We start from the raw sequence: 13,000 nt of genomic DNA on the forward strand, positions 1-13,000 counted from the left end.
GATGAGATTTGGAGCAAATCTGTCCTGTCCCAAAGAGAGTGGGTATCTGAACAGAGCCTTGAGAAATAGTTTTATTAAAAAAGGAATAAAAAATTGACCTGTTAATGTTCTGAGAGCCAAGGCTCAATGTAAATGCATTGATGCTACAGAGACATTAAATCATTATAATGTGGTGTTCTCCAAAGGTGATGGCTTTACCAGGTCATCATTGTGGCTGATATTGCATTACCTTGAAGGATTGGGGTTTCTGGGTTTAAAAGCTAGCACATGGATATAAGGAATAAAGGTAAAACGAGATTCCTGCAGAGTTTCCCCGTGAATTGAGATGCGTTTCCCCATAATCAAAGGCAGAAAACCTGCGCTTATCAGACCATCGGCTTTATGGGTGGCCAGTCTTTCTTCCCAATTTTTTTTCCAGGACAGTAAATAGGTAAAATGGTGATAGGACCAGAACTTGGAACAATTCAGTTCCATTTAGTTTTAGGTAACTTGTTTGCCATTTGAGGAGGAATATTGGCTGTTTCAGCAGAGGTGTGACCTGCATTTTGAACATTGTGCCCGTGGTAAAAGCAGGAGAAAGAGAGCTTTTCTGAGGCAGTGTTAGCTACCCTCTCCTGTATGTTTTCCTAGTTGTCCTTTCGCCATCAAGAAAGATGTAACTGAAGGTATAGGAGAACACATTTTTCTCATTGTCACATTTGAATGGCATTGCGTTTAGTATGAATTTAGAGTAGGAGTGAAAGATATGTAGGCCTCATCTGTGAACTACGTTGTTACTTGCAAATAGCACCAAAGATGAGTTGTCCAGGATTTATTTTTTTTAATAATTTCGAGCAAAGATAAAAATTGAGGAAAATGTGATTGCAGCCTAGACTAACCTGGTATCATTTCTAGCTGCTGTGATGCTAGAGCGATGAGCACTGTATGTAAATACACAGCTAGATGAATGCGTGCTGTTGCGCCTGGATACAGAAGACACGCAGCTAACCAACAGTTGTACCAACAGTTGATTTTGCAGGACTTGTTTTCATTTTCCTGCCAATTTGCTAACCTGTCTTGATCATTTGGTGGAAGTTGTAATTGCAGGTGGGAACATTTTGAGTAACAGTTCACAATCCAGTGCAACTGCTTTTCACACTAAATCCTGTTATTAAAAGGCTCAGGCTTAGATCAAGCCAAGGGCTGTCACAGACTTGACAGAGAACAACTTAACTTTGCCTGGTAGGACAAAAATACCAGCCTTCTTGAGACTGTTCTTATTTGTTCTGGAACGTCACTAGCATTCTTTTATTATATTTCCTTTAACAGCTCTGTGAACTAGATCATGAATCTCTAAATTGGGCAGTGATGAAAGATAGGATGGAGATGGAACTTTTCTAGTAATTTTAGTGTGGGTAGAAATTAGGACCCTGTTTTCCTTCCTGTTTCAGAACACGGGCTTTTTAACAATATGAACGCATCCATTCCCTCTCATCACTCCTGTCATAATGAAAAACTGAGATGAGAAAAAGATGCTGTGTTTAGAAGCATTTATAGAAATTAGGTACAAGATGTGTACTCAAAAGAGGACTGGTGATTAGAGACTGGAATTCTTGCATGGTATTAAATTTTTTTGCTTAAAATTTTTCTGGGAGGCAGATATATTCCAAATTGACTGCAATTTGGTGATCACCTGCACACACTCCCACACTTAAGAATTGTGGTGGCTCCAAGGCTTCATTTTTTCTGATGGGCACTAGGTGTCAGGGTTTTTCCTTCTCAGCAGCTTAGCATTCAGACAAGCCTCTTGAATTGCCCTGTTTGGTGAGGCAAATCCAGCGGTATCCTTCCTTTTTTTTTTTTATTTTTTTTTTCCAGTTGTTATGGTAGGCTTTGCCTGGTGTTCCTACAATATGCAATTGCGTTTTTAGCTCTTTGGGTGGAGATCCTGGCTCTATACATTTTTTTAAAGGAAACATTTTTTTAGGAAGAAGATCGAGGAGGAAGAAAAGTAGTGTAAATTAAAGACTAGCCGCCATCATAACTGGTTTCTTGGTTTCAGTTCTGCTTTATATTCTTGGGGGTGAAATGGTGGGAATGGTGGGGATTAGGAATTCAGTCCTAGAACTGCTCAGCCTTGCCTATATTTGTTAGCAATGTGCTGATGTCCAATCCACCAAGGCATACGCATCTTAAATTTTTAATTATAAAATATTTCAAAGTTACAGAAAAATATAGAGTGATATTTCAAAACCCCTGCATCTACTGACTAGCTTAAACAAATCTTACCATTTGAGACAGCTCCTCACTTATATGTTGCTATAATCCTTTGGAATCTGTAATTTGAGTATAACCTCCCCCCACCCCACCCCAAAAAAGGTAGGAGTTAGGTAGGGAAAGGAAGTTGGTAAGCTTATGTAAACCTAAAAGATTGAAAGAAATTAATTAGTAGGTCCATTTTGACAGTTCTAGGCTGGGCTTCTTAACCCAAAGGACCTCTTATTTTAGAAAAACCACTATAACCCTGTCTTAATTCACTTGGTTGACATTTTCCATACTCTCAAAGGAATTGCTTGGGTTACCCTGGATTCAGAGTCTAGTGGAACCCATTATGCTTTGAAACTCTGACTGCAGAGAGTGTGTATATATTTGTGGGCTTGGGTAAGGAAAGTGTTGACCATTTCTCATGCACACAGAACCCAAATATTTTTCTAGTTTAACATTAGACTTTTGTGTATTGTTTTATTCGTTTTAACCTCAGAATAGCTCCATGAATGTGAAGCTAATTTGGATGTATTTTACTGTGCTTTTGTTTCATTCTTTCGAAATCAGTTTACCTTTTCATGCTGGGTGTGTAAATTGAGTCCATGTCAGTCTTTGAGATATATGTTGGAAAAGAGGCAAATTTGTATTGTGGTATGCTGAAGGTGAGCTCTGAAATAGACCTGATAAAAGCGGACCTGAAAAACAACCATGGTCTGTGCACTGATTGTTCAAGTTATAGAGACTGACTAATGGTCCTTGCCGCCAATCTGTCCCTGAAGATGGGAGACTGTAAGTGCTTTGAGATCCTCAGCAGAAAAGTATCACATACCACTGATTACATATGAACACTCATAATTTGTGTTTGCCTTCTTTTTCGTCAACGGCTTCAAAAAACCAATTTTGAATCCTTTTAGGCCTAGCAGGATAGGTATTTCAAGTATTGAGAAAAGACATGATAGAATCTGTGGTGAGATAGTTTTATTTAAAATTAGTATGTGTTTTTCTTCTTTTATCCTAATTCTAAGTGAACACGTTTGGCTACAAGTCTTTGTCTAAAATGGTCCTCAGAACCAAAGTTGAGTCCCTCATTACAAAAATATTGAGGCTAATTTTGAAACAGGTCATCTTGCCATGGCATTACTTTTAATGAATTTCTAGCACTGTTCTTTTGGGATGCATATACTTTTCTTAGAATTCCTTCTGAATGACTGTTTTTGGTGGAGATTTCTCATCAGGTTCATTAGCTGAGTTTGACCCATTTCATTAGTAGCAAACCAAGGCCCAATGAGCCTGACTGACTTTGAAAATCCTAATGTATTCGTTAACCCACTAATGCAGCTCTTGTGGAGGGCTTCCCCAGTTCCTTTCAAAAGAATGTACTTGCCAGAATTCTCATACATATTAACTTTTAACATTTTGCTGAAGAAGGATGTGATGCCATACCCTATATCAGAAAACTTTACACAGTGCCAACTAGAAGCAATAGTGAACATCAGGATAGCAACAGATGACAGCAGAGGATGAGGTGTGGCATGGAGCATCCGAGTTCAACATTTGTTTATGTGATTAATGGGCAAGACTTCTTGAACTGTACTGTAGTAGGCAACTTGGTTAATTTCCATATCAACGTGTTACTCCTGTGCCCCATTTCTCCAACACCACTGGCTTGTATGTGCTCCATTGCATGTTTTTTTTAAAAAATTGATATGTTTGTTAAATCATTGTGTGTACAGGCATAAAATTAATGTGGTTTCATGTATATAAATATTACAGGAAGAAATAATTCCCCTGTTCAAAATTATTGTTTCTAATCTTTGGTAACATTTTCACAGAGTTAACTCTGGGATGAAATTTTTTTGCTCTAAAAATGATATTTTTCTTACCCTTTTATCGCTTTTTAGAAGGGTTGAGGTAAGTTTGTTCAGCCATTTTTGAATTAGCCAAGCATGAAAAAAAGAGTTTTTCAGCTGTTAAGAAAATTGTTTTCAGCTCTTTTATGAGATCATACAACACTAGGCAATGGAATATGATATCCAGCAGATAATACAATATGGAAAAGGCATTGACATTTTTTCAGCATGATTTTCCTAAATGGCACAAATGAAATCAAATATTATATTGCCTTATGGTTTAAAAATACACATTTTAACACCTATAGAGTATTTTCTAATATTTCATCAAGTGTGGTTTTTCCATGAGATTCTAACATGAGTTAAAATTGTAATTATTTTTGGCAGCATCTAATTAAAGTGAAGATATAATATTCTGTACAAGATACAAAAGAGGAAAAAAGGTAACATGTTGTTTTCAGTGATTGTGCATCACAAAGGAGCCCAAGTTCAGATTCCTTCTCTCTGAGCCTTAGTTTTCTTTACGTAGCAGATGATGCTTAGGTCTGTTTCAGCTCTAACATTCTAGGGTGCTTTGTATTGCTGCTCCAGGGCATTGCAGGATGGTTATCTTCCTGCCTTTAGCAGTAGTAGAACAATAGCTACTGGAGGCTTTGGCAGAAAAACTCAACTTTTAGACTTTTAGCCTGGAAAATAAAGCTTCCGCATCTCAGCCACGGTCTAACCCATATTTAAAGTCTGTGTAGAAAGATGTTATTACAGCTGAACTTAAAATGAGGAGATAGCTATAAAAAAGGCAACTGTAGCAAAGATATACCCTTCCTACTTCCCACAGCATAGCAAAAGCTGGTGGATGCTTCTTACACCTTTAAAAACAAAATCCTTTCCTGTTTTATCCCGGAGCCCTCTCTTCAGATTTCTTTATTGAGCTTAATACAGTTTTATTCTGTAGTAACAGCAGCTTTGGAAAGTGCATATGCGTGTGTGTATGTGTGTGTGCACTTCCACATTCTGTTCACACTGATAGTACAATTAATGTTGATGTCAATTTTGGTGTTAACTTTGGGTCATAATTAGTGTCGACACTTTGTGTCAGGCTAATGGCATTTATGGGCACCATCAGAATAAATGTTAATATTATCATGTTTTTAGTATCTGTTATAGTAACATTAAGCCAAGGTCCTCCCAGGAGAAAAAATACATATATGGATAGATAGATAATGCCTCTCTGTATCGCTAGTGTTACCCAGCGAGAAAATGACATCTCAGGGCAGAATCCTAATCACTGTTTGAAGCATCAGAAATAATGATCACCTCTGATCGGAGGTTGTGAATAATTCATTCGGTTTGATTTTCACGTCTTGTCCAGTGATACTTTTCAAACCAAATGTGTTTCTACAGGAAAATAATGGTCCCACTTCTTATGGAAATACTGTGGCACAAATCATTTTACCCACATAAAAACGGTTAAATAAGACTGTTCTCTTCTGCTTGCTTTCTCCTCCCCATCCCCTCCTCCCTCACTTGGCGTGTGTTTATTCCAGAATCAGACTGTGGCCAAAGAAATATTTCCTTCCTTAGAACTTGTATGAGGCAAGCACATATTTATTTCAGTTTATCCTTAGTTTATTCACAGTAACTCTTGATTTTCATCTGTTTTTCGCTTTAAGGTAATTAGTTTAGGTTGATAACCCTAAACCTAAGAAACCTGCTAATCGTAATGTTCTGTTATTTAAAATCATCTGAAATTAAATATTTTTTCAATGATCTATGGCTATCTTAATGAATTGGCAGTAAGTGCCTAAACCACTTGGCTAGTCAGTGCCTCCGTAGAGGCAGTGGTCAGGAAAAGAAGTTGGTGGCACTGCCAGGACCAAAAACTCATTAGACCACAAGCCCACCCACTCTCACAACCCCCTTTTGTTGTTTCCTTAGCCCTTAGTCCTGGAGTATCATTTTCACTAGGTTTCATGTGTGTAAAAACATTGGAAGGAGAGAGAAGCCAAAACAAGGGGATTCAGTGATGGAATTTCCTTTGGTTATTATTTTTCAGTTAATGTACAAGGCAACTTGGGCTGAGGTGAAATCAATGAATGTCACGTTCCTAATCACGTTGTCACACTTTATGTATGCTTTTATAGTGATTGCAGAATTTTCAATATAAAATCTCCATTGTGTGTATAATATAAATAGACCCATCTATATAAAGTAATTTGACTGAAAAACTTAGTGTCCTAATTAAGTGGGGGGGGGGGATATGACCATCTTTTGAAGTAATGACCCAATCCACTGAGACAAAGCTATTCTTAGAATATTTTGAACCATTTCTCCTGAATGTTGTGACCCTTTTTCTTTTTTTCTCTAAATCTAACCAGGGCAGGAGGAAACATTTTTCAACCCAGTTCTCCTCATCAGACAGAAAGTATTTCTGCATTCAGAAACCATTTCCAGTATCAAATTCAATTTTGTCAAGTGATTAGTTGAGTTTGGTAGAGAATAATTTAAAAACACAAATTTGGAGACGGCTGTGGTGCTTCCACCCTGGAGGAGAGCAGTTGCTATTCTCAAGTTGCAAGCGCTTTTTCAGTGATTGTGCATCACAAAGTGGATTATTGTGTTACATGTCTTTGCAGCTGTTACAGAGCTGCATCTGTTGACACCATGTGTTTCTATCCCGGACTGCTGGAAGAAATAGGGGAGTGGGTGAATTGAAACCTTGCCTGCCTCTCAGTGCAAATGTCCTTTTATGTACATATGTTTGTAAAGCTCTTTAGCCCCCTTCAAGATGAAAGGCTCTGTATAAATATAAGCTTTCGATTTTAGTACATGTTTGTAATACATGTGGTACAGTCCTAAATATGTATTTAGCTGATAGGCAGTGTTCTTGTCTATTGTACAAATATTGACTTTAAAAGTATAAATATGTATTTAACCATCAGACCAGAAAAACACTGAAGCAGTTACCTCTCAGGTGGAGCTATTAATATTGTATAAACCTATATATACATATGTTTACATTCTACCACATCACTGCAGAGCATTTCTTTTTAAAAAATGAAATGATAGCCCCAATAAACTAAGACAGTTCCTCATATTCTTCTCCCTTTGAGATGAGTTTTGATTTTCAATTTTCATATGTTTATATCTCTCTAACATTAGAAAAATATGATCAGTTGTACTATGACTAAAATTTAGAGTCAGTTCTTGTGAAATGTGAAAAATCCATTATACACTAAACTAGAGATAATATAAACTCCCACGTACTTGTCACCCAATGAAGAGGTATTTGGTAGTCTTTTCTCAGTTAACTTTTTTTAATTTACAAACATTTTAAGTTATCAGTGCAATATAAACACAAAGAAAATTTGGAAAATGGAAAAAAAATACAATCTTATCATCCTAAAATAACTATCATCTCATTTTGCTGTGTGTATTTGTCTCTGTTTTTACCCCCAACCACTTTTAGTTAGTGTGTTGTGACACTCACTGTGTACTTACTATGTGCCAGATACTATTCTAAAGTTTACCATGTATTTAGTCCTTACAACAAACTTAATAGAGTAGGTTATTATTAACCCCCATTTTACTGATGAGAAAACTGAGGCACATAGAGGTTAGTAACTTACCTAAGGTTATATGGCTAGAAAACAGAATCTCTGTTCTGTCAGAGTCAGATTCTATTAGATTCATATTCTCCCAATCTGGCTTCTGAGTCTGTGCCCTTAACCACCACACTGTTTTGCCTTTCACAATATTATAGTATACAGTCAATTTTGTTATGCCCATTCTTCAAATTTAGTACTGCATCATGGGTATTTTTAAATGCTATTCATAGTCTTCATAGCCCTCATTTTACAAGGCTATCCAGAACACTAGCAATGACCTCACGAACCACTTTACTTCCCTTCAAAATAGTTTTTGTCATCACATTTGTTATTTTAACTTTTTGTCTTAAAATATTTTAGATTTGCAGAAAAGTTACAAAGATAGTACAGAGAGTTCCCATATAGCCTTCACCCAGAGTCCCCTGATGTTAACATCTTATATAACCATGGTATAATTATAAAAACAAATAAATTAACATTGCTACAGTACTATTAAGCAAAATACAGACTTTGTTTGGATTTCACCAGTTTTTCTACATTGTCCTTTTTCTGTTCCAGGATCCAGTCCAGGATACCATATTGCACTTAGGTGTCAATGACATTCATGTTTATGGTATAACTGATATTTATCTTCCCATATTGTTTCAGCTAAGTGTAGTGGCGGCACTGGCCTGGAACATACCTACTTAATTACTCTAGAAAAGGAAAATTATGCAAATCTTATTTTAAAAAATAAGCAATTCATACTAGCTATAAAGACAAATTACTTAATTTCTTTTTTTTTAATTAAAGTTTATTGGGGTGACAATTGTTAGTAAAGTTACATAGATTTCAGGTGTACAATTCTGTGTTATATCATCTATAAATCCCATTGTGTGTTCCCCACCCAGAGTGAGTTCTCCTTCCATCACCATATATTGGAAAATTACTTAATTTCTCTGCCTTAGTTTTCTCATGGCGAAAGTAATAGCTGCTTTTGAATTAATAATAATAATAATAGATATTCTTTTGTAAGCCAGTCTCTGTACTAATTTAATGTGGTATTCCTCACAGCAATCTCTTCAGAAAGATACTGTTTATCCCCATTTTATGATTGGAAAAATTGAGGCTCTATGAGGTTAAGTGACTGGTCCAAGGATATACAGCTAGTATAAAGCTGAGATTTAGACCAAGACAGGCTGCCACTCCCCAGCTTAACCTCTTAACTACTATCAGTATTTGTCAACATTTCGTATAGTACAGTATGTCATAGATGTTCAATTAATAGTAGCTATTATTCTTGTTATTTTTTAAAAATAAATAGTTGATGTGTTCAGGACTTGTATTCTGTGATCCCTAGAGATAAGTCACGGACAATGTTGTAAGCCTTTGGTGTTGACTGTTTTCCAAGTATCATTTAAAAAAGTGAAATGACTATGGAACCAGCAAATGTTTATTACTCCCGTATTGTGTGCAGGGATCCTGTTAAGGCACTGGAGATGATATAATGGTTCAAGCTGGCAAGCTAAAAGTGGTCCTAGGCAGTATATGATGAATTGCCAAATAAATTCTCTACATGAAGGTCTTAGTAGGAGATCGGGGAAGAAATGGGTCACTTTAGGCTAGGGAAATCTTTACTGAGGAAATGGAATTTGAATGAACCTTTTTGGAATGGGTACATTTGGAAAGGTTGAGAGGAAGAGAAAGAGGCAAACTTTGTATGTTGAAGTTGTGTAATAGGTTACTGCTTCTCATAGGTTCATCAAACGCATAGGTATTATTAATTTTGTATGTGGGGACATTGAAGCTCAATAAAGTTAATTTTCCCAAGGTCACACAGTTAATAAGTGATGGGACCTAGATGTGGATGTAGGTTTGTTTGACCCCAAAGCCCGTGTTTACCATTATATGACCTATCATTTGATTAGTAATAAAATAAATTAGTAATTAAAATAAATTTTAATGTATATTGAGCACTAGATGCTTTCTTAGATGTTTATCCATCATGATTACTCAAAACTTAATCTTTTCCAATAAGGAATCTCACGATACAGACTAGAATAGCACTTCCCATCCTGTAATGGTACATTTTAAGGGGGGAGGGGGCGGTCGATGAGGAATACACTTTGGAAAGAACACTGATAAAGAGTAGTGTGTCCTTGGTGCTGCTGTGTTGACACCTAATTAGAAGTCAATATTGTAAGCATAATGACCTGGCCAATTGCTGAACTGACTGCCCAAGTGACACAGAGTCCCTTGGTAATAAAAGATAAGAGTATTATTTGCCTGCCCAGTGCCACATAGATACAATGTTTGCATTAGCATGCAAATGCTGAAGTAGATTCTTCAGGGCTTGTGTCTTAAGCTGCTTCTGGCCTAGGTGGCTAAGGTTAATATATCATAAAATTTAGTGTAAAACCCAATCTTCCAAACTACAAATGCATTTCGAGGAAATAGCTTTTCCTTCCGGAAAAACAAAAGAGATGTTGGGTTAGAGGGCCACGTGAGAAGGCCAGTAAAATATTCTACACACACACACACACACACACACACACACAGGCATTATATTAACCAGCTTCTTAAAAACCACGACCAAAATTATCCTGATATTTGGAGTTTCTCTGTGCTATTTTTTTTTTTTTTTTGATGATCTGTTTCTCCTCTCTCTGTCTTTAATGAACAGATAAAGTAATATCTTATCTCAGAAGGTGATTGGATTTTTTGCTGTGTATTATATCCATTTTGATTTGTATTTGGCCAATGGTACAATATATTAAATAGCTTATATTTATCTGTGGGTGTTTCATATATATATTTCTTAATGCTGAGAATCACAAATAGCTGTGTGGAAAGCTTCAACCAGCCTGATTACAGTGGATGTGCAATTGGATTGAGGAATGTGTACTCAGAGCTTATGATCACTGGCCCGGTTGAGTCTGGGTGATGCATGTGGCTTTCCAGGGATGCTGCTATTTACATCTGTTAATGGCCCTTCTTGATGGCCGGCTCCCCAATGAGGTGATATGCAGCAGCCTGGGGATGAGGGACCAAGGCTGCAGATGTGGCTGGTCTCCATTAGGCAGGACCAGGAATGCTCATCTCGTCGCTTTGTATTTGGGGGCAAGTCGTGGGGGTGGGAAGTGAGGGGAGACAGAAACAAATGGGGGGGAAAAAAAGAATGGAAAACATTACTTATCCAGGTATAGGGAAACAGACAGGCAGACATGAAAAACTGCAGCTGTAACTGGGGTGTGAGTGAACAGAAAAGAAATGGAACTAGCGAATAAACAAGTAGAAGGATTGACTGGCTCTCATATAGAAGGAGATTAAAAGAGGAGAGAGCTGGGAGGGTTTAGAAAGAAACGTGTCACCCCTGCCTTTTAAGTCAATATCATTTATTTGTGTGGCTGGTCAGATGCTGCTGAACAGAGAGCAGACATTTACATGTATCATAGTGCACGCAGCCTTGCATCCTTTGGTTTTCTGGTTCTGGGATAGAGTGACAAGAGATGCTCACAAGAATGCGATGTTGAGCTGCAGTCAATTCGTGCAGAAATGGGAGATACCTGCGGTAAGCCAGTCAAGATGGTTGCTATTATTCCTGCACAATGTTAGAGGACAGCAAAAGGACCCAGAATCACAAAAGCCGTACAGTCCATGAGAGGCGATTCTCTTCCTGCTCTCCTTTCATACGTTGAAGGTTCCTTGGAAAGAATCTCCAAAAAGATGGAACTGGTGTCTTCGTAGATAGTGTAGTAAGACAGGGAGTTGTGGATTTGATTCCCAGTGCCACGGCCTTCTTCCACAGGTCTCCTAAGCACATTTAGACTTTGGTTTTTCCATCTTCTTTGAGCAGGCCCAAAGAAGGAATTGAGATAACTGAAATACATAGTAAACCAGCTATTCTCAACACAATCTAGAGAAGTATATGCGAGAATGTTTGTTCTAGTTTCCCACAGGGAGCTTGGCTCTTTAGCATGCAAATGCATACCTTTACAGGAAAGCTGTCCAGGTACAATCTGAAACACCTTCAAGGAACCTGAAGAAAAAAAATCTGCCTGTAAGAAGCCTGTATTTATTTGTTTGTTTGTGCTTTTGCAGATTGGCATGGTAGCTTGGAAAATGACCCTTAAGAGTCCCGAATATCCAGACGGCCGAGATATCATTGTTATTGGCAATGACATCACCTACCGAATTGGGTCCTTTGGACCCCAAGAAGACTTGCTGTTTCTCAGAGCTTCTGAGCTTGCCAGAGCGGAGGGTATCCCACGCATCTATGTTGCAGCCAACAGTGGAGCAAGAATTGGACTGGCAGAGGAAATCCGTCATATGTTTCACGTGGCCTGGATAGATGCTGAGGATCCTTACAAGGTACAGACTCAGAAAAAATAATGGTTCAAGATACTATATGGTTATGTGCGCATGCGCACATGTGTGTGGAGAGGTAGGGGAGACGTAGAGGTTTAAATTCAAAAGTCAGTATTGGTGGTGACTCACAATCAAGTTGGAAACAAATTGTCTCTCAATATGTTCACCTGGCTTTTGCTCCAGCTCTGAAATAGATTCACCCAACTTTTGGGGTGAACACTAGATGAAACAGTAGGTATGCATTTAGTATGAAACATGCTAAGCCAAAAACCATATCTTCAAACTATTCCACGGCGGCGGCCGGTACTTATGGTCAATCATCAGCAGAATCCCACGTCTCCTCAGCATCTTCTCTGACTGTTCTCCAACCTTATTCTTCTTGAAACCTGCCTGACCTTTAAGACACTCCTTCCCCTGCAGCCCTCTTAAGAAATGACTGATGTCTCTCTTTCCCTTGGGCCACTGAGCCGGGAGCGGGATTAGTGTCTTCCTTATGCTTCATGGCTACTTCCAGACCCTTTTCCCTCCCTTCTCTCTGAAAACCCCCATCTTTGAATTTCACGTCATTAGACTGTGCATACTGCCTCTGCTCCTTTTATAGCATCCCCGGCCTTTAGTCACTCCCTCGCATTCTTTGTATCTTCGTTGCTGGCACAGTGTCACTCTCTGCAGTATTGGCTAGTCCTGTAGCAATTCTTGGTGATGATTAGAGCCACATAGAGGGTCCTATCCTCCAGCCCAGCTCAGAGTCTCATTCCCCAGAATCTCAATTTCAAGTTTCCCTTTCTTTGCCACCCCTCCATCCTATCTTTCCAGCTCACTCTCTTGAGTTCTCCCAAGTCCAACAATCCTTTGAACCCACCAGGTCCTTCAACTATTTATTCTACCACCTTTCTTGTTTTTCACTCCCTCCTTACATCCTCATTTTCTTCCTATCCAGTTTAAATTCCAAGG

At 38.2% G+C, this 13,000-nt stretch overlaps 1 protein-coding gene across 17 annotated transcripts in view; it reads left to right on the top strand.

Annotated features, from left to right (window-relative positions):
- Positions 1–13,000, top strand: part of ACACA (acetyl-CoA carboxylase alpha) — a 268,765-nt gene that overhangs the window by 182,036 nt on the left and 73,729 nt on the right. For all 17 annotated transcript variants that reach the window (XM_019732514.2, XM_074320146.1, XM_019732521.2 and 14 more), the window contains one exon: positions 11,780–12,049. In XM_019732514.2, the coding sequence (XP_019588073.2) occupies positions 11,780–12,049 (270 nt within the window). The remainder of the gene's footprint in view (positions 1–11,779; positions 12,050–13,000) is intronic.

The sequence above is a fragment of the Rhinolophus sinicus genome, linkage group LG15 (genome assembly GCF_036562045.2).
Source record: "Rhinolophus sinicus isolate RSC01 linkage group LG15, ASM3656204v1, whole genome shotgun sequence".
NCBI classification, from domain to species: Eukaryota; Metazoa; Chordata; class Mammalia; order Chiroptera; family Rhinolophidae; genus Rhinolophus; species Rhinolophus sinicus.